Source organism: Colius striatus, chromosome 2 (genome assembly GCF_028858725.1).
Source record: "Colius striatus isolate bColStr4 chromosome 2, bColStr4.1.hap1, whole genome shotgun sequence".
Classification (NCBI taxonomy): Eukaryota; Metazoa; Chordata; class Aves; order Coliiformes; family Coliidae; genus Colius; species Colius striatus.
In genome coordinates, this window is record NC_084760.1 from 46,035,412 (window position 1) to 46,058,285 (window position 22,874).

Sequence of the window (22,874 nt, forward strand, 5' to 3'; positions counted from 1 at the left end):
TCGGCTGATGACTGCTTTTTATTAGCTCTGTTTATAATTTTATTGATACAATTTCTTTATTTCCTCAAAGAAGCAATCAAGCTGGTTTTCCTTCCTCAAGCTAAATGTTCATATTAGAGTGCTGGATGGGGATGAGATGAATTCTGTTTAGTAGATAGATGCAGAAACTACGAAGCAAAGTCTTTACTGGACACTGTATTTACGCAACAATAGCTTTTAGGGTGTTGAGTTATTGGAACTATAAGCAGCACCACAGTGGCAGAAGTGGTTATTTTCCTCAATAACAGCTAGGAAGTGGTTGTTACTAAGAATATGCAACTTTCCCTAGGCCACAGTGAGTCAATATCAAAACTGAAATTGGAACTGGATTTTTCTTTTAAAATACAATTACATCTCACTTAGTGCAGTCTCTCTCATCAACTGTAGCAAAAAAAGCTTGAACTTCAGCTTAAATTTAATGAAAGAGACTGCAGTGTCATTTCTTTCATAGTTCTGGATAAAAGGATTTTTTTCTCCCAAATCCTTTTTTATCATGTGTCTATAACTATATATTGACTATTCCATGGCAAACTGTCTGTATAATTATGATATAATCATTGTTCATATTGATTTGGCAACAGGCATTTGAATTGTTGTTCTTTCAAGTTTCCCTGAACTCAATTGCACAGCAAAGATGTGAGAAATCAAGGGCAAATCTTGGACACCTCCTTGTGCAAGTTTTATAGAAGTCTTTGTTTAGCAGTATGTATCAGACTGATGAGCTGCTTGCACTTCACCATCATGTGGTGACATGGTTTGTTGTTCATGGGATGTGTTATCTGCTTCTGTACACTTGGATAAGAGCAGAAAGGGATGTAGACTAAAACCTGTCCTGTGAGAATAGCTGATATTGATTGCCTGGCAGAGGTGGAATTTTAACTAAAGGTCAGATAAAATTGTACTGCAGTCCACATAAGGGACAGCTGAAGTGGGACTAAGAGCTGCTACTTTTTAGATTTTATATTGCTTGGTGAAAAGATAGCAGAAAGGCAAAATTGACCAAAATGAAATATTAACCAAACAGCCTCCAGCCTTCTGCTTTTCTCTCTTTGAAATACTCTGTGGGTTATGCCCACCATGCTGCACAGAACTGATGCTTGAAGCAAAGAGTAGGACTCCAGTGGTTGTCTGGGATTACTGGACAGAAGTTCCCAAATTGTAACTGCATTTGTTTCTTTCTAAAACTTCTTAGCCTAAAGTGTCTCCAGTTTTCTCTCATTATGCTGAGCATGTTTTTTTCCAGGCTTTTTTTCTGCACCATAAACTGACAAATGGTTTTGAAAACAATGCTGTTGAGAGTCAATAACCTTCATGCATAGGAGGCTTTTCTCCATTTCGGAAGAGACCTGTGTGGTTTCAGTAGCCTAGGAGGGTATGTTATTACTTGTAAACTATTTTCTTTTCTTAAATAGCAGAAGAGCGTTGTTTAGCACAAGAAATCATACTTGCTTTTGTAGTGATCCCAGACCTTCATAGTGCCTTCAAGCTTCTGGTCATCTGCAATTTATGAGTCTTCCTTTCTGAGTGTTTCAGGATGACATTCGTGGCTTCTTTTCTTTGGTTGTCATTTTCAAATGCTGTTAGTGGTAATTAAAGAAGATAACAAATCTGTACAAGCATCCTGGGAGTAAGGATGGGAGTTCTAGAATGGCTGGTTGAGTACACAGACAACCAATCTATCATTTCATCTATGTGTGGTGCATTGATCTGCTTGTCTTGACTGCTGAAAACCGAAGCCGGAATGATCAGTGTGGTTGGACTAGCTGCATCTTCCACATATAAGATGGAAGGTTGGTTTTTTACTGGGACTCATATGTTAGTCTGAAATTTAAAGTACCTGGCTTATGATGAAGGAAAATGTGTATACACTTCTCATCCAATACATTGAGTATACATTGGGCTTAGAGAGTTGACATTTTGCAAGCACTTCATGTATTTTCTTCTTTCATACATCTTGTAAAAAAGGTTTGTTGCTGATGTGTTGGACCTCAATTGTCTTGATTTGGATAGCTTCTAAAAAACCAAACCAATTCCCTCTTTATATAGAAGAAGTATAGAGAGGTTCTTGCTTCCACAGGACATGTTGTCATCCTACAGCCGATGAACTCCTTTCCTCTGGCTATTTGAAATGGGTTAATGTCTAAACAAAACAACTATGTTGCCATTTTCTTTGAAGTATTTGACAAATGTGTGTAACTTTCCCTGTTTTTCCAAAAATGAGATCCTTCACCAAAGCCTCTTTAAAGATTGTGGGGATAAGAGTGACGGCTTTGCATGTGTAAATAGTTGAAAGATATTAGGAGACGGAATAAATGATCAATTTACACAATGGAGGAAAGTCATTGCTGGTGTCTCAGAGGAATCTGTGCAGGGATAGGTGGATGATCTTGACCATGCTTGATGAGTGGTGAAAGAGCAGGTGAAAATTAGTATAGATCTAAAGCGATGTGTGTAAGAAAGTTTTTCCCTTATTTTACTACAGAACAATGATCTCCAGGTTGCCTAATGCCACTCAGAAACAAGATTTTAAAGTTATCTACTGTAACTGTGAGAAACACAGGCTTGATGCTTGATATATCAACTCAATGTGAGGAAATATCATTATGGTGCCGCCTAATTCAGCAGTGCCTTCACAGCTTGAACCTATGTTCAGTTCTTTTTAAAAATAAGTGAGGAGAGAAAGAAAATGATACCGTGGAACCAAGGAAAAAAATATTTGAGAGCGATATAATAGAGATCTGTGAAATCCTGAGGTGCATGGAGAATACAAAAAAAGGGGTAAACGTTGATTATTGCCTACACCACAAGAACTAGGGCTGTCAGAGATGGGAATTAAACATAAAGGAGACACTTCTTTGTGCAGTGTGTAGTTAGGCTGAGAGGTGACTAAACCCATTCATAGGAACAATACCCAGTGAGAGCTGCTAAGTCTTGGAAGACAACTAAACTACCACTAAAGACATCATCTCTGGCTCAGGAGTCCCAGAAGAGGAAATAATTGGCAGCTGTGAGAGTAGTCAAGGAAAATGCCATGGCAGCTTGTCCTGCTCCTGTTCGAGTCCAAGCATCTGCAACAGTGGTGGGTGAACGGGATATCGGGCTTACAGACCTTGGACTTGTCCAGGACAATGTTCTTGTATTCCTGGGGCTTGCAGATCCATTGTTCCACTTCCAGACCAGATCAGTGGCACTCCAGTTGCCATCTGAAGGCAGTTCAAAGCCTCAAATCTCTTGACTTTTTGGAGGAAAACTGGTATCTCGTGTCACTGCTTCCGTTCTTGGAGAAACATGAAGACTTCGGTCTCCAAGGCTGTAATTTGGCTGTGCCCACGGGTATAGGTTTGAGAAAGACAGAGAGCTAGCATAAGGGAGGAGGAGATAAGCACTCTTTTGCCCATATTAGCCTTGGATTTCCTTTTTTGTCCTCCTGAACCTTTAGTTTTGACAGAGGTGGGTAAAAAACGAGTCACAGCTCAGCTCCTGTTAGAGCCTCACATACGTGATTTTTTCTTTATTGAAATGTTTCACTCTGGCCTATGCTTATTCATTTTGGTGTTTTCAGTTACAGCTTGCTAACAATTTGTTGCTGAAAAAACCCATTATCTCTGTTGCTCTGGCCTTGGACTTGATGGATGGGAGCTTAGAAAACAAGCCTGCAGTGTTAGAAGGTCTTGTCAGGGTTTTCAGTTCAAGTGTCCTGTTTTCTGCCTCCTGAGCTAAGACAGACCTTTCAAGGCCTGCTTCAGATGTCCTCTGGGAACAAGCAGTGATTATGGCTTTCGAAATAATTGTGCATTTATTAGCCCAGCATGGTAAGTGCAGGGCAGCTCTCGTGCGTGGCTCTGTCCTCCCTGTCGTGAACGGCAGACCCCTCCAGCAAAGCTCCAGCTTCCTTGCCCAGAGGCCCTCGACATGATGTTGCTCTCTGAAAGCTGTGAATGATATAAAAATAAACCAAACCACGCTCCCACCCCCTTCCCTCTGTAGCCAACATCATTACCTCCTTGTCGTTACAGCCGGGCGTTTAATTAGTCCATGCAAATAACCCTACTTTGATTAGGCCTGAAGTGTGTTAACATCACTGTTGCCGCCACTGCTGCTCGTGCTGTGCTTTGTCTTGGGATGTCAGATCCATTCATTGTGGTTACAACTTGGTAAACAAATTAAGAAAGAGAGGAAACTGGTAAGTTCTAGAGGTTTTTTTGCTGCAGAAGGGATACGATTTTGAATAAAGTTCCTATCCTGGATTTCTAACACCAAGTGACACACCAGGAGGGAGCATAATTCCGTGTGACGTATCTGCTAGTGGCATTTCATGAAAAAAATAAAGGACTTACCCTCACTTAACTTTTATTAGATAGAAATACTTACTTTATCAATGTTGGGAAATTATATTTTAGTCAATAAATTACTTTGTTTTAAGAGAAGGTAAATTCTTTAGTGTTTGATAACTAAGCCTTGGGAAACTGATGCTGCTAAGAAATGAAAGCAATCTGTGGCACTCCTGGTAGTGGTGATAAAGAACACACTGAAATGTTGTAATAAAAAGGCAGCAGTATAAAGCCAAATAACTGGCATTTGAGCTTTTGGAAATACCTGCTCTTGGCAGTCATCAAACATTCAAGTTTTGATACATACTGGATGACTAAGATGCCACCTGTTTTCTTCACTAGCAGGAAGTTGTAGGTACTGAATTCATTATTGCTAGCTGTGTTTCAGAGATTGTCAGTGTGATAAAGCAGAGCTATTAGAAATCAGGAAAAGAGAGGTCATTTAACTAAGGGGTGTGGATGTGGTATGTAAGTTACTTGTATGTTATACCACACAATCACAGAGTCATTTAGGTTGGAAAAGACCTTGAAGATCCTCGAGTTCAACTGTTCCCCCAGCACTGCCACAGCCACCACTAAACCATGCTACATGGTTTTGGAATCCCTCCAGAGATGGGGACTCCACCACTGCCCTGGGCAGCCTGTAGCAGGGCTGGACAACACTTTGGGGAAGAAATGATTCCTCATCTCCAATCTAAACCTCCCCTGATGCAACTTGAGGCCATTTCCTCTTGTCCCGTCACTTGTCACTTGGGAGCAGAGACTGACATCCCTGCGCCAAGAGTGATCATGTATCCCCTCAACCTCCTCTTCTCCAGACTGAACACCTGCAGGGCCCTCAACCACTCCTCAGCAGACTTGTGCTTCAAATTCTTCCCCGGCTCTGTGCCCTTGTTTGGTAACAAAATTCCCTTTTCAGAAACCGATGGTGTAACTTTTTGCCCCAATTCCATGTATATAGACATAATTGTTTGCATCAAACATCCGTAACTGTGTTACGCCTAGGACCATGCTTGTCACGGTCAAAGACACAATGTTTTTGTTCAAAATGTTAGGCTTGTTTGAGATGCTGAATGTCTGCAACCTTCTTCACAAAGTCAAAGCCAGGAACCTTCTGCTGAGGACCCCTTTGGCTGCTGATTAAAATTCTTGGTTTTCTCACCCAGCCCTCCAACACTTCCCTCTTTTCACAAGACTAAACACCTCTTGTAAGGCACGATTCAACCGTTTTTTACCTTGAGGATAGCCTAAGGGGAAAGGAGCAGCAGTGCCTTCCCCATGCCAGCTAAGCTGTGAGCACTCACTGTGGTGTGTAGTTTGGAGCACTACATTTTGTGGAAATTGCCACTGTCAGATAATCCATTAGCAGCAATGGCGATAAGGTAATATGAGCATCTCCATAGTTTATTCCATCTTCAGCTTTTGAAGTAATGCTTCAAAACTTTTTGGAAACTGTTGGGTTGGACGAGTTGTTCTAGATCTTTCCTTCTGTCTGTCTAGACCTGAACACTTACTGCTCTTGGTGACTGGCTCTCTTTGATGCTGCTTTTGAGCTTCTTGTGCTTTGAGCTTCTGCTGCTGCTTGTGCCTTTTTCTGCCCTTTTGCCTCTCTGTTTACCTCCTGCTTATGTACTCTTCTACTGCAAAATGGGTAAAACAGATAAATGATTTAAAGGCATGTGATTAACGTATTCTTACAGTTCATCTTTTCTGAGCTTGTTGGGAATGAGACAAGTCTTTCTGTGTTGTCTGGCATCCAGCCACTCTAATCCCGACCAGGGACTTTTAAAACTGCTGTAGTATGGATTGTAAATAATTAAGTCTTTGATGTTCAGGTCTCTTAGTTGACAAGACTGTTGTCTCTAGACCAAAATTTAATCGAGAGTGAGTAGAGGCTTTGTTAAATGAGTTGTTTTATGCTGGAGCTGTGCTGTCAGTTTTTAATCTTAGGTGAAAAAGTGTTTGAGACCCTGTATCAAACTGACATGTCTGTTGCAGAAAAAACAAGCTTATTTTAGAGGATGATTCTGATTTGGAAGTCTGCTTAATGTACCAGCTTTCTCAGCAAATTTAGTCAAATATTGTCCACTAATTAAAATTAGTAATCTCTCCTTTACTTCTTCAAGTTTCAGACAGTTCTATAATCAATGCTGAAACAAATTGACTTTACAATAGCTGTCTGTGCAAATCTGAAGGTTTCTCTGCATCTCATTTCCTTCATTTGCTTAGTATCTCTTTTATTTGCATAATTCACCTTTGTGGTCAGTCTATCATTAAACTTGCCTCACTATTATTTAAATTGTGCTATAGACTTGTCTAGATTTCTGATGGCTCTTTTGATTATATGGAGTTTCTCAGCACTGCTGTATTACAAATAAGTTCCAGGGGAGGAGGAATACTGTAAGATGTTTGTTGATGCCTGAGAGGATAAAATCCATCTCTACTCTTAGACTCCAGAAGGAATGCACATCATAAACATTAATGCCAGAATGAGTAGGTCTCAATGTTGGGGCCTGTTCTGTTTAACAGCTTTATCAACAATCTGGATGAGGGATCGAGGGCAGCCCCAGTCAGTTTGCACATGACACGAAGGTGTGTGCGAGGGCAAGAAGACTCTTCGGAGGGTCCTGGCCAGACTGGAGCAATGGTCCAAGGGCAATGGGATGAGGCTTAACAAGGCCAAGGGCTGGGTCCTGCCCTTGGGCCACAGCAACCCCAGGCAATGCTCCAGGCTGGAGCAGAGGGGCTGGAAAGCTGCTCACAGGGAAAGGGCCTGGGGGATTGATGTCAGCGGCTGAAGATGAGGCAGCAGCGTGCCCAGGTGGGCAAGAAGGCCAGTGGCACCCTGGCTTGTATCAGCAGTGGTGTGGCAGCAGGCCCAGGGCAGTGGCCGTCCCCTGTGCTGGGCCCTGGTGAGGCCGCAGCTCGAGTGCTGTGTTCAGTGTTGGGCCCCTCACTGCCAGAGGGACACTGAGGGGCCGCAGCGTGTCCAGAGCCGGGCAGCGGAGCTGGGGAAGGGGCTGGAGCACAAGTGTGCTGGGGAGGGGCTGAGGGCCCTGGGGGAGTTCAGCCTGGACAACAGGAGCCTCAGGGGAGACTTCATCACTCTCTGCAACTATCTGAAATGGAGTTGTAGTGAGTTGGGGGTCAATCTCTCCAGTAATGAATGACAGGATAAGAGAAAACAGCCTCAAGTTTTGCCAGTAGAAGTTTAAGCTGGACATTAGGAAGAACTTGTGGGGATGTTGGGAGCAGTAAGCTGGGCCCAGGAAGAAAGGAGGAATAGGGGAGGGAGTTTTGTAATTTTCTCATCATCCGTTTTGCTTTTATTCTGTTCTGTTTCTTGTAGAATAAACTTTCCTACTTTCCTCTCTAAGTCGAGTACTGGAGTCTGTTTTGCCCAGAACCGTAATTGGCAGCGAGCCCTCCCTGCCCTTGTCTTAATCCACAACACTCTTGCTTATCTTTTTACTCCCATTTTGCTGGGGTCCGCCATCCTAAGGAGGGTGGAGGTGAATGGGGGAACTGAGTGAGAGACTGTCGTGGTGCTGCTGTGCTAGCTGGGCCAAACCACGACATCCCTTTTCGCATCTGCCTTGGCTAACATGGGATTCCTGCAGGGTATGTGGCTCCATGTCTGTTTTTTTTAAAGGTGAAGTAAAGACAAATCCATCATGTTCATTATCATGATAAGTCACTGTGTCCTATCAGTGAGCTTACACATTTTTTGGAAGAAATTGAGTGTAATATACATAAACTTCTGGAAGATAATTGATTTGATACAGTGAGATATTTTACCATTAAAAAGAGACTAGAACAACATGTCACTCATTAGATTGGTTTTCAAAACAGGCATTGCAGAAAATTATTGTCATTGACCTGAATAGTTTCTAATGGGATTCTGTTGGTTTTGCCTCTGGGCCTTATGTTTAATACTTGTGTTAAAATAGTAATTTCTAAAGGCTGGCAGGAGCTATCAATATTGGAGATGGCAAATAAGGGGTAAATCTGTATTCCATAGTAAGTTGTATACGAGCAAGCTGGGTACTTTATTATGGAAAAATGTAAAGCTGTTTTTCTAGGAATGGCACAGGAATCTATTCTGAGAAGCAGCGAAATATCTAGAAAATATTTAGGAGCTAAGTGGCATTATGAGCTTTTCTGTATGATTCAACAGCCAAATTACCCCTGACTGTATAAATAGTGGAAAATTGGATAGGAATAGGCAAATCATATTCCATCTGTATATAATACTGGTGTGTCTGCAAAGTTCTGTGGCTGTTTTTGGTATCAAAAGCAAGAAGAAGAATGCTTAAAAACTGGAGGTAGTGCTAAGAAAAGGGTTGCAAATGATCTAAGCATTAGAATATACACGCTTAATGAAAATATACAAAACTCCTTGAACCTGTCCTTAGTGTAATTTGTAAAAACATGAAGGAAAACATGGATATCAGGGACAGTCAACATGGATTCACCAAGGGGAAATCCTACTTGAACAACCTGATAGCCTTCTGTGATGCTATAACTGGCTGGCTAGATGAGGGGAAAGCAGCAGACAGGCTTGACTTCAGACAGGCTTTTGACACTGTCTCCCACAACATCCTCATCACTGATACTGACAATGGCCTACCAACTGAGAAGTAGAGACTGATTTGTGCCTTTCTACCAGTGTTTGTTGTGTGGTGGTCAGTGCCAGGACAAGGGGTAATGGACACAAGCTGGAACCCAGCAAGTGCCAGTGGCACAGGAGGAGAAACTTGTTTGGTGTTGAGGTGAGGGAGCCCTGGCCCAGGCTGCCCAGGGAGGGTGTGGAGGCTCCTTGGGAGGTTTCCAAACCCTCCTGGACGTGTTCCTGTGCCCCCTGATGGAGGGGAACCTTCTTTAGTAGGGGCTTGGGCTGGATGAGCTCTGCAGGGCCCTGCTCACCCCCACCATTCTGGGATTCTGTAACAGGTCGCCAGCTTTGCTTAACAGGGAAATTCTCATGGAGCTCAAAGATGGAAAAGGGGACCATGTGCAGAAAGTGAAAGGAGAGAGGGGATACTCCGGAAATATACAGACAGGCAAGAGGGCACACTATAAAAGTTTAGCTAGAGTTGAAACCCCGAAGGATTATAGGGCAACAAGAAGGACTTCCATAGATACTTTGTCAGCAAATGAAGACAAAAGAAAATGTGAGTCAGCTGCTGGATGATACAGGCAGCTCTGTGACAAAGGTCATAGGAAAAGGCTGAGGTATGCAGTGATTCTTTGCCTCCATTTTTATTTGCAAGATCTCCTTTTGCTATGTGGCAAATTGGGGTATGGGGTAGTGCCCATGGCAGAGTTCTCTCTTTATTCAGGACATGATGGAGATGTGTTGCCAGAATCGCATTCTGTGGAAGGTTGGCTGTTACACAGTTATTTTTCTTTTCCAATTAGTTCAAAGGAATCTGGATTCTTTATGAAACATGGAGCGGAGGATTCGAGCTTTTATTTTATGTCGATAAAACAGACTGTTCTCTGTTCACCAGAAGTCTTCAGGACTGCTGGAGAGAGCTGAAGGACTTGTGGCTTGGGCTGAAAATGTCTACTACAGAGGGTGGTGACTTGATGAGGCTTGTGACTTCTTTTGGAAGTGTCATCTTTGTTACTTTATCTGGTTTTATTTTGTTTTTCTGGTTATCATCAAGACACACTTCTCTTTTCAATGGGCAAGACAATTTTACAAGCCGTTACACCATCCTGAAATCCTGTGGGTGCCCGTAGTAGATGTTACAGAGTAGGGTCTGTTGGTGTTCATTACATTCAGCATTTCATAACTTAGCCATAAATTTGCTTGGAGTGTGAGGATAAAATTATGTTTATCTCCCCTCAGTATTTCTAGCCTGATTGCAGGTGCTTAATATGAGCATGTACCCTCTGGCAAGATGGGTGAGTTTTCCGATGACTTTTCCCACACCCCCTTGTGTTAGCTAAAATTTCTCTCTTTAATTCATGCAAATTACGTCTTTAAAAGTGGATGTTTTTCAGTCTGATGTTAATGAATCACAAATTGTCAGTGTGATAAACAATTGTTCCATTAGTCTGTCGGATTAGTGAGCCACGAACTCTTGATTTTTGTGTGTGTGGGGGTTTTTTTTGTTGATTGTTTTTTTGGTTCTTTAGGATTTTTTTTTTAAAGATTCTTATTTTATTACAATCTATCCCCCAAATATCTTGGTCTTGAGATATATTAGGCTTACTATTTTTGGTTAGGAGTTTGAGCCCACTTGAGGTTTTTTTCCCTGAGGTTTTGGGGGATGGAGAGAAGGTGGTTTTGTTCGTTTAGGTGAGGTTTTTTTCAAATTTCAGAAAAAAGCTGTGGAGCTTTAGTTTGATTCAGAAGTTTCCGGCTATCCAAAGCTGGAAATCATATAATGAGACTTTATACTATAGCTAATAAAGAGCTGAAGTTAGTCATCCTTGTGATTTTGCTGTGTAATAGTCTTTCAAGTCTTAGCATAACTTCTCTGTCTCACTCAAGGTGTCCTCTTTTCAGCAACATTTAATATTAATACTGAGATCTTCATCATTTGGGATCATTAAAGAGACTGATACTCCTCTCCAACAGTGACTGTTAAACCTGCTCACATCCCAGTTTGGGAATTATCCAGGTTATCTCTGCAGCATCAAATAGTTTCAAAAGAAGAATTTTCCTCCTTCCTAGTGTAAATCTTTTCTCTGTTCTGCAGTGCTCTGTTATACAACCTCTGTATTCTTCAGGAAAGATGGTCAAGTGAAATGATTCCTGTACAGAAAAGAGTATTATCCTTACTGGTGATATTGGAGATTATGTTGATTTATGGTTTCTTTCTGTGAACTTTGGTCCAAGGCTGCTTTGGATTCTGGTTTTTTTCTTTCTTTTGTTTTACTGTCTCGTAGGTCAGTAACTTACCATTTGTCATCAGTAGTGGATTTTTCTGCTAGCTGGAATAATTAGTCTTTGTTAGACATCCAGTGATAAATGGGAGAGGAAAGGGGAAAGGGATAGCAATGATTTTTGTTTCAGTGTTAGACTTCAATGAAGTTGTGAACATGCTGTTTGCTCACAAAGGGAAGGGATTTGAGGAATTTTTCATGGACAGTCTCGTATGTTTTCTTGTGGGAACACCGATGGGCCTTGTCCTAATCCCTTGAATTTATCTGTATGTCATGGGAATCAAATGAAAATGCACCAAACTCTCCCTAACGTGAGGTCCTGTGTTATCGTCAATGTGTGAATGGGAGCAAGGGCTCAGGCTGCCTTTGGTGTGTCCCCAAATCTGATCATGGTTCTCATTATCTACTCTGATTTTCCCTTTGGCCTCAGCTTTGTTGGCTTTGTTCCCAGTCAGTAAGTACTGAAAGCTCAGTCTGATCTGGGAGCATCTTTCTAACAAGTACTGTTTAAAAGGGCTCTGCAAGGCTACCATACTCCAGGGTTTTTACATACAAAGCAAACCCCAGACTTTTATTAGTGTGTATATTTGTGTGTCATTTCACCTGGATTTTCACTTCTGGTAGTGACACAGAAACTCTCACCTGGAAGGATGTTGGAAACTCTTCTAAAGAAGTTACCTGTGACTCCCTAACCATTTTAACAGAGGGTGGTTTTTTTGCAGGTATTCAGAACGAAGTCTGACAAAGTGCATCGGGATAACGATAGAGACCAGACCAGATTACTGCCTGAAGAAGCATTTAAGCGACATGTTATCCTATGGCTGTACAAGGCTGGAGATCGGAGTGCAGAGTGTGTACGAGGATGTCGCCAGGGACACCAACAGGTGAGAGGAAAGCTTCTGTGCGTGGCTGCTCACTGTGTGCTTTCTGGACTGCTCTTGTCTTGACCTGTTTGCTTGAACACCCATTTAATATTTAATGTTGCAACATTTAGCTCATTTCAAAGAATCACAGAATTGTTGAGATTGGAAAAGACCATTGAGATCATCGAGTCCAACCATTCTCCCAGCACTGCCATAGCCACCACTAAACCATGCCACTCAGCCCTCCAGGTACCCGACTTAGGAATGAGGACTCCACCACCTCCCTGGGCAGCCTGGACAACCCTTTGGGGGAAGAAATTGTTTCTCCAGTCTAAGTCTTCCCTGGTGCAACCTGAGGCAGTTTCCTCCTGTCCTGTCACTTGTAGCTCGGGAGCAGAGACCAATTTCACCTGTCCACAACTTCCTGTCAGGGAGGTGTAGAGAGTGATGATGTCTCCTCTCAGGCTCCTCTTGTCCAGGCTGAACATCCCCAGGGCCCTCAGCCCCTCCCCAGCACACTTGTGCTCCAGCCTCTTCCCCAGCTCCACTGCCTGGCTCTGGACACACCTCCTTGCTTGTGTGACTATATGTCAGTTAGGAAAATCTAATAAACTACAGCAGTTTCATGGATTTAATTTGTGATACTATGTAGCCCATGACTTAAGAAAATGGAGTTATTAGTGATGTTTTATTTTAAACTTGTACTCTTTTCCGGTGTTGTACACCTCTCTTGCTTTTTTATTACTTAATATATATAAATATACATAAATGCAGTTTTTGAAGGAGAACATGTGCCCTGAGAGACATCACAGTTCTTGTCCCTACATAATTCACAATCTACAGGCTTGAGTAGATACAATGCAGTACAATCTGTTGGAGGTACTTTATCAGCAAACAGTGGGTTTTCTACACCAAATACCTTTTTCTGCTGAGCATTGGAGAGGAGAGATGACAGTGGCAAGTACAGAGGGTGAGACATAGCCAGAAATGATGCCTGGTGATTGAATAAACACAGTTGTTCTAGACATACAGTATCTCTAGAGATTGCAGAGTATATTTGCAAGAGGCCTTTGATATATTCCTCATCTTGGACCTCTGTGTAAAAGAACATTTGTCCTATGTAGGAGATGGAATAATATATTGTTTGTTCCAACCTTTACAGGCAAGTAAGCCAGTCTCTCGCTTGTTTTTTATTGCAAGTCTCATAATTCTGTTGAGATTCTGAAGGAAGAGATTTTTCTCTTGTTTTTCCACTTCTAATGCTCATTCAACTTGCCTTCATTTTTATTACGTATTCCACTCACCCAAAGGTGTTTAAAATCCATAAACATATATAATGACAGCGAGATTGTGGTTCAATAAGCAAAGCATGTTTTTGTTGATATCTTAAAAAAAGGGGTGCAAAACTGAAAGTGTTGGACACTTTCTTTTAGAGACTTGAAGAAATAATCCAAAATGAGTTTCCTCCTGTGGGTTTACCTGTAGTATTGCTGGTGCATGGAAGTGCATGATGTTGCTCCTACAAAATGGTCAGGCTCCAGGTCTCAGGAGGCAGGAAAAGCCATTAATTGAGTAATCCAAGAATGAAGAGCTAATATTTATTTATAAGTGGTAGTTTTTTCCTCTAGATGTCAGAGCTTTCCAGAGGAAAAAAATCTATACTGAAGAATGTAGCTAGAGCTCACTCTTAGGCTAGATGTATTCCTTTACATTTAATTCTGACACAGATTGTAAATGTAACAATTTCTTTTTTAAAATCATTTTTTTCACCTCAAATCTTTGAAAGATGTCCTATCCTGAGGCAGAACTTGAAAACTTCAGTTAACTCTCACTTCAGTCAGCTTCAGTTTTCCTCCAGTTGCCTCTGTCACATCACAGCTGCTTCCATAAATCATTGAAAGCTGTTTGTCAGTTTTGGCTTATGTGTTTGCTAATGAACCTTTGCTTTCCTGCTGATGAATCAGAAGAAGAATGAAGTAGTATATTACCGACTTGATTTCATTCAGAAGTAAACCTGTGTTTTTTAAGGGCTTTTGGCACTGTTCAGAGCCGCTTGCAGAATTCCTAAAAGGCTTTGCTGCAGACTGTCTCAGAGCAGGGAAACGCAGGCTGTTCACTCAAATATCTCCCTCCAACTTTTTAGAACGATGAATTGGAATATACTTTTAGAGAAGGGTGATTCAAGTTTCTCTTTCTTTTGAAATGACCTCATTTTGCTTCTGTTCTTCTTCTTTGTGGGGGATGTGTTTGGGCTTCAAACTTTTAATATTTTGCTTGTAGCAAAATGTCAGATTACAACCAATTAGGCTAACTGTTTGGAAATTACTTTCTATTATGTTCCCTAAGTCATTAGTGAGGATTTTGAGTGCTTTTGGTGGCTGTGAGGCAGAAAAATATTCAAGAACAGATCTAGGCATCAAATAATCAAGTTATTGATGCAGCTCAAATTCCACTTCTAATAAGAAAATAATTTTTATTTATGAAGCAAGTCTCCATTTACTCCCCTCGGGCTACTCAAGGCCTTGAGTAGTACTGTCCTTGAACACTCTCTGAAAAACAATGTAATATTTCTGACAAAAAATCATAACTAAAATTACACTCATAAAACTACATGTAGGGATTTAACGGAGACAAAATCTTCCAGTAGAGAGGAGGGAAGAGGCCCTTAAAAGACAGAAGTACCTATTTGGTTTGGTTAATGTTAAGTCTCAGCAGAAGGTATGCATTTGTAGAGATGCCCAGATGGTGTTGATTTTTCATCCAAAGGACTGTTGGGGAGGAGTCACCTGCTGAGCTAATCCCTTGGCAGGGAATTCCGATAGATGGGGTGAGCTGGGGTGAAAGTGTGATGGGAAGAAAATGAGGATTGGAGAGGAAAGGTAGAAGATGCTAAGAGGATGTAAATGTTCTGAAATGACAGTCAGTAGTTGAGGAGCCCTTCCAGCTGGGAAAGAGCAAAAGCAAGGACTTTGTGGGAAGACTGTTCACAGCCTCCTAGAGGCTGTTTGTAGTGAAAGTGATTGCTATTGTGGAGGCAGAAGGAGGCTCCTGAGTCATGGAGGTGGAAGGAGAGAGGAGTTTGCTTGAGGCTAATGAGTTGTGTGGGATTCAAACTTTGTTCCTGCCATGGTTGGGACTCCCACTCTCTCCAAGTTCCTGCAGAACATGCTCAAGTTAGTTTGGTTTGATGTCAGTAGAGGAGAACATTAAATTCTTCAAGAATCCGAGTAGTAGACTCTGTTTCAAAGGTTTGGCACCTCTCAGAAGTCAAGAAGAGTTTGTGTTTCTCCAAAAATAGTACTTCAGAGTTTGGCAAGCATGTTGCAGGATGATCTTCTAGCTAGCTGGTTTTGTGTAGCCCCCACCTGTCTCCCTTTGCTCTTCCATTGCTTTTGTTTCTGGTTACGCTTAATTTTGATTAGACACAGTCTTCAGTGCATTATGCTCTACCTTGTGTTGTAGCATCAACTTGTGTCATTGCTTTACAAGTGGAATTTCAGCAGCTTTCCGAGGTTTCTCAGGCAGTGAATTGAGTAGCTGTAGCCTTCGTGTGGCTCACCTGCTACAGAAGTAGCAAACTGGAATATTTTTAGCACGTTAGTGTCATTTATTAGCGACCATGTTCCAAACAAAACCCTTTTCACTTCCAAGAGAATCATCACAGTTAAACGTATCAAAGTGTACCTTCTCTGTGTGATCCTGAATCTCTTCTCTCTTTTCCCAGAGGTCACACCGTGAAGGCTGTGTGCGAGTCTTTTCACTTAGCCAAGGACGCCGGGTTTAAAGTGGTGGCACACATGATGCCTGACCTACCAAACATGGGGCTTGAGAGGGACATGGACCAGTTTGTCGTGAGTATGGCCTGAAGGAACTGGGAGTTTCTAGTGTGTTCCGGCTTTATCATCTAAAGCCGCTTGTCTTTCTTGGCTCAGCTATTAGTTACGATCCAGGCCAGAATTGTTTCTTAAGGACAAATAATTTAAAATTCATTTTTGAAGGTGGAGGGTGAGAAAGATTTGTTGAACTACTTCATCCAGAAAATGAAAGACTGAGTCACTCCGATCTCTGTGGAATACAGCTCTTCTGATATTAGCTGGGGCTCTTTACTTTTTTTCCAAGGCGGTTTTCTTTCCTTGGATTTAGAATAGTGCATGATTCGAAGTTAAAAGCATACTATCTCGAAGGTAATTAATTGCAAAGTAGAGAGTACAGGTGTATTATATAGCACCTCTGTGCTTTGCTTGGTGCCATTCAATATCTTTGTCAATGGTGTGGAAGAAAATACAAAATTATTTCCATAGAAATTGAAATGAGGAATAAAGAGCAAATGGTAAACAGTGTAGGGAATCAACCATTTTATCTGGGAGCGTGGTAGGGTTTCATTTAATTATTTCATCTTTTTTCTTAAGTCTAAATTGTCATCTTTTTAAAGTAGTGCAGAAATTGCACTCACGATACAGAAATTGGGTGTATTTCTGTGCAAGGTAAGACTAGGTGCTTTTTGGCACTAAAAAGCTGTCGATACAGTGGAATGTATTGATTAGAAGTACAGGCAGAAAGCAATAGTTTGTGTTGATGTGCTGCAAACAGGCACATCTAGTAAGAGGCAATCGAAGTACACTGGTACAGTACGTGACATGTTCAGAAACATGTGGTAGGCATTTTTTGTAAGGGGTTTTGTGCAGAATTCCTTGAACTCTTCATAAACATAATGTTACGTGACAAAGTGAGAGGCTGGGGTAAAAATGATGTGCACAAGAAGTGAAGCCAGTGAGAGAGCTGAATCATAGAATGGTTGGAGTTGGAAGAGACTTCAAGAGATCATCTAGTCCAACCCCTTTGCTAAAGCTGGCCACCTCGATCAGGTCACATAAGAACACATCCAGGTGAGTTTGGAAACCTACAAGAAAAGACTCCACACCCTCTCTGGGCAGCCTGGGCCAGGTCTCCCTCACCTTAACACCAAACAAGTTTCTCCTCCTGTGCCAGTGACACTTGCTGGATTCCAGCTTATGCCCATTACCCCTTGACCTGGCACTGGTTGGTACAGAAAAAAGTGTCACCCCATCGTCCTGACAAATACCCTTTAGGTACTTTTAAGAGTGATCGGGTCCCCCCTCAGCCTTCTCTTCTCCAGGCTGAACAGCCCCAGGTCCTGCAGCCTTTCCTCCTCACTCAGATGTTCCAGTCCCCTCAGCATCTTGGTAGCCCTGCACTGGCCTCTCTCCAGCAGTTCCCTGTCTCTCTTGAGCTGGGGAGCCCAGAAGTGGACACAGGACTCTAGATGAGGCCTCAGCAGGGCAGAGAAGAGGGGGAGCAGAACCTCCCTCAACCTGCTGCCCACATTCTTCTTGATGTCCCCAGGATGCTGTTGGCCTTCTTGCCTAGAAGAATACGTTGCTGACCTGTGTTTAATTTGCTGCCCACCAGCACTCCCAGGTGCCTCTCTGCAGAGCTGCTCTCCAGCAGGTCACCCCCAGCCTGTCCAGGTGCAGGGGGTTGTTCCTCCCCAGGTGCAGGACTCTGCACTTGCCCTTGGTGAACCTCAGGAGGTTCCTCTCTGCCCCACTCTCAGCCTGTCCAGATCTGGCTGAATGGCAGCAAAACTGAAAATTGCAACTCAAAATGGCAGTTAACTAAAAATTCCTGTCCCAGACTCTTGCTCCTAGATTATTATAATGCTGAAGGAGGTAGAGGATGGACGATGGACATCACAGCAGCTGTGTTTTCATAGAATTACTTGTGATACAGGATACGGCAAAACCTCCTCCATTACTCAATATCTGTAGTTCTGTATTCTTTATGGGCCTGTCATTAGTGAAGTAGTGTTAGGCTGGAGAGGATTTGTGGTGAAAGACTAGCAATAGTGACAGAAAGATTTAAAGAGCTAACCTTGGATAAGACCCAGAAAAGAGAAAACAGTAATCTGAAGTACTTACAAGATGTAAAACTGAAGAGAGAGGAATTATTTAAGGAAGAATTACAAGTTTCTATGGAAATTGGTTAGTGGTTATTTTTCTTTGCTGCTTATTTATGATAAAGGCTTTTGCAGGGACACATCTGAAGTTGCTCCTGTTTCACTGCAGGAGATTTGGTGAGTCTGTTTAAAAGGTAGAGTTTCAAGTGATGCTGAACTGCCTCCAATTTCTGCAGGCCAGCAGGCTCCTCTGCTTGCTATGGTAATGCCATACTGTATTTTGTTAATTTATTAATGACCATTTTTGTAGAGATAAAAGAAGCAGAAAGCAGACACAAGAATGCAGTAAAAGGGATGGAATTGGGGAGTGGGGATGGGGATTAAAAGAAATCTGGGAAAATAGTTGAGCATAGAAAAACAAGAGAGAGAAAATAGAGCGGAGAAGGTCGACTAGTTTAGACTATTTCTGTCAGAGAAACCTCTTGGCTTTAGGAGCTGGGAAAACCAATGTTGATAGTGGGCCATTTCTGGGACATGACGAGAGGAGGGAGTTCACATGTTGCGAAGGGGAAGGATGGGAAAAGTGAGAGCAGATGAGAAAGAGGCCCAAAGAGAATTAAGACATTTTTCAGTGTAGAGAAAGAAAGATTAAGATAAGTATTTTTTGATGAAGGGCTATTTGGAGAGCAAGGAAAGAGAAAGGCGAAGCAGGGGGATAATAAACCCAAATGATAATTTAAAGAGGGAGAATTTAAGAATACAAAGAGGGTGATGGGGTGAGGACCAATTCAAGTGACAGCCCTATTGACAAGTTCAGAAATTTGAAGAAGGACTCACAGATCAAATTAGAATTCGATGCCAGTGAACATACAGATGAGGAGTTGGAGGGTGAGTAATCAGTGTGGAGGGTGAAGCCCTCGAGAAGTAATGCTAATGCTGCAGAGAGAGGAAGAAAAATGGGAGCTGGGGAGGTGAGCTGGTGGGGAAGGGGTGATAGATCACAGCAACATGGAGAGGAGTTATACCCGTGTTGTTTTAAAAAGAAGGGAGTGTTGTAGAGAAGGAATCAAAACTGCCTGTGTTAAAGAGGTGCACAGGGTCAGCACCATGATGTGAGATCAGACAGGACAAGACAAAAGACCTGCTGAAAGAGGCAGCTACAGAAGCGATGCCCAGCTAAGTGAATACCACATGTTTCAGAAAACGGTGCTGCAGGGAATGAGAGTGGAGAGGTTGTGGATCACTGTGACATGTTTCAAGATGGAACAGTAAACAAGAGACAGCTATCCTCTTCCTCTTGCTTACATGCATTAGAATTTAGTTTTGAAAGATCCTTTGTCTTAAATAGGAGAGAGGAGAAGATAAACACAACTCTCCTTTTTTTGTTTCCAGAGCCCTATACTGGTGAACAAAAGACAAAGGTATTCAGCAAACAATAGTTCTATTTTTTTCCCAGGGATTCGGCTAGATAGTGTCTTCTCTATTTCCTACCTAAACATTTTATATTTTGATTTTGAGTTAATTAACCAGCTTATTTCTGTGTTGTACTATATAAACGTTAGTCCGTGCTGGTAAATATTTAGACACTTCTACAACATAAAAATAATGTGAGAGTGAAGAGAGGACCCAAGTGGAGAGCATCTGTTGTCTTCTTGCAACAGCACTAAGCTGTTTATGAGCAGCAGTTAGTGCTCTTTTATGCAGAATTCTCCTAAATATATAGTCTCTAGAAGATACCTTTGACTTTTTGAGACAAAGACACCTGTAGTGTATCAAGGATCCTTGTAGAATTTTGATTTTGCAGTAGTTCTGAATAAGCTTGGAAAAAAAAAAGCCCACCTCTATTTGTTGTGATACTAGGCTCCTTTCTCTTTCTACCAGGGAAAGGTAGGACAAAAAGCACCCAAGTTTAGAAGGAGATCTAAGCACCTTTCCTTCATTACTGCTTGATGTAGTAAATGTAGAGGCTTCTCCTGGGAAGGTAATAACTTGCTGGTTGTGCTGACTGTATACTAAAAATATTGGGTGCTTCTTCAAATTGAACAGGTAATTATTACGATTTCAAGAGTAACTTTGCATCTGTCCCTTATGACCTATTGATTTTGAAGTGAGTCCTGTTACTTTCACCCAGCAGCTAGCAGGCCCATCAGTTACTTTTTTGCCAAGTTTTCAAAGTTCTCTGTATGTGTGTGAGTATAGCAATTGTTTTCCTGGAGGGTTTATTAATAATTACTCAAAACTTTTAATTTATTGATAGGAGTGAGTATATATTAGATAGATCTTTTGTTATCACAGAATGCTAGGGATTGGAAGGTATCTCAAGAGGTTGTCTAATTCAGCCCCCTGTTAAAGCAGGTTCCCCTCCATCAGGGGGCAAAGGAAGATGTCCAGGTGGGTTTGCAAACCTTCTGAGAAGGAGACTCCACACCCTCCCTTGGCAGCCTGAGCCACCCACAGAGGAAAGTACTTTTTCCTTATCTTTAAGTGGAACTTTTTCTGTTGCAGCTTATTACCCCTTGTCCTGTCACTGGAGACAACAGAAAAAAGTTTTGCCACATCCTCTTTACATACACCTTTTAAATACTTATAACTGTTAGTGAGATTACCCCCTCAGCCTTCTCTTCTCCAGGCTGAACAGCCCCAGGTCCCACAGCCTTTCCTCCTCACACAGATGTTTCAGTCCCCTCAGCATCTTGGTAGCCCTGCACTGGCCTCTCTCCAGCAGTTCCCTGTCTCTCTGGAACTGGGGAGCCTGGAACTAGACACAGGACTCCAGATGAGGCCTCACCAGGGCACAGCAGAGGTGAGCAGGAGGAGAACCTCCCTTGACCTGCTGCCCACACTCTTCTTCGTGCCTCCCAGGACGCCATTGACCTTCTTGCCCATGAGGGCACGTTGCTGCTCATGTTTATTTGCTGCCCACCAGCACTCCCAGGTCCCTCTCTGCAGAGCTGCTCTCCAGCAGGTCACCCCCAGCCTGTCCTGGTGCAGGGGATTGTTCCTCTCCAGGTGCAGGACTCTGCACTTGCCCTTGGTGAACCTCTCTGCCCCACTCTCAGCCTGTGTAGGTCTGGTGAATGAGCCAGGCCAGTCTCTGGTGAATGAGCCAGGCCTCACAGTTCGATGCCGAGAATACTCTCAGTCTCTTCATCAGTTGTAAGAAAACTTATATTCATCAATTATAGAGTTGATTTGGTTGGAAAAGACTTTTAAGATCAAGTCCAAGTTATATGTATATGTTCTTTTTTACAGCAAGTAGCTTTTTGCCTGCCTTTATCACAAAGATTATTAGTTACTTTCCTTCAACAGAGCACATGTACTACTCCTGCGTCCCAGTTATATTGTGCTTTCCCACTCCTTCCTCCATCACTCCTCCTTTCTTCCCTTATTATTGATTCTTTTTATAGCCTCAGAGGATTTCCTTTCTACTTCAGGTCTTTCTACCCCATCCCACATATGAGAACACACACACACTGCTGCCTATCGTTGGCAAGTGGAAGCATAACAGACAAGAGCGATTTGCAGTGCCTCACGTAGCAGGTGGTCGGAGAAAATAATTAGAATAATAGCTGGAATAAATCAAGGACTCAGCGGGAATAATGGAATTGTTACCAGAGCAGACACCTCATTCTGTGGAACGCGATAAACACTCCGCTTTGCTGTTGTAGCGTGAGAGAGATGAGGTGACTCTAGGGGTAAATGGTTGGAAGGCTTAATGAATCACACTTGCCAACGGGGCTACCAAGCAGAACTTAGGATTTTAGCAAAAACTTTAGGAGGCTAAAGAATTCCCAGGATGCTGCTACTAACTCCTCGTTCCGTTTCTGCAGAGCCACTGAGTGGCAATACTGTAGTCAACAAACTGTATCTGCTCCACCATAAATATTCCTAAGCCAGTAACATTTATTAACGGAGAAAGTATTGCTATGCTTGCCTTTATTTTGTTTTTATGTTCTTCATATGATTTACTGTTGCTGTTCCTCTTGGTCCTCCAGCAACTTTAAACAGTCTTCATAAATGAAATAAATCTGAGGAGGAGAAAAAAGGAAAAGACACAGGGAGGAGAGCCAGAAGATTAGACATTTCAAGTGCGGGAAGTGTCAAGGGAAATGTCATAGCAAGTTGCTGGCAGAACTCTCTACCTCTAAAGGCATGTGGGAGCTGGTGGATGCTGCCCAGAAACATCAGGTAGGCCATCAGTTGCCGAGAAGTTCTTTTTTTCTTGAGGACATCCATGTGGAGGTTCTGTGGCTTCACTTTGTCCATCTAAAGTTGTGTATAAATAAATTGCTGAGGGTAAGACCATAAGCAGGACCATTTAAGGCATAGTACCAGAGACAAGTATCAGATCAAAATGATATTCGGTTCAGTTCAGCAGAGCCATTCTTTAAACAAAATACAATCATTGAACGATTTCAGTCTGGTGAGGATTCCTTTTCTCAGCATCACGGTCACGTGTCAGGCTGGTTTGTTGGGTTTTTTTCTCTAAAGGAACGGCAAAATAAGCATTTCCCAGAAATAGACTAATTTTAGTGAAATGCCTGATACATCCATAAGTGCAAGTTATGCAGAGGGCTACAGCCTTCTTGGGTGTGTTGAACATGAGAGGAAAAAAAAGTGATCAAGTATTGCAGTGTGATAATATGAGTCTCTTTTCTCTCTGTAGTTGAGCATGTTGTAAAACTTTAAATAGTATTGTCTTTAGCTGTAAATAAGGAGATAGTTTTCCTGAGGGCTCTTGTTTTTATCAAGGAGATGAAATTCATAATGAAACTAATATATTGCAGCTCTATCAGGAGCTTTTAATAACTGTAATAAAAGGCA

The 22,874-nt window shown here is 42.1% G+C and overlaps 1 protein-coding gene across 1 annotated transcript in view; it reads left to right on the top strand.

The window, feature by feature from the left end:
- Positions 1-22,874, top strand: part of ELP3 (elongator acetyltransferase complex subunit 3) — a 98,945-nt gene that overhangs the window by 21,660 nt on the left and 54,411 nt on the right. The window contains exons 8-9 of the mRNA XM_061990874.1: positions 11,993-12,154; positions 15,858-15,984. Coding sequence (XP_061846858.1) covers positions 11,993-12,154; positions 15,858-15,984 — 289 coding nt within the window. The remainder of the gene's footprint in view (positions 1-11,992; positions 12,155-15,857; positions 15,985-22,874) is intronic.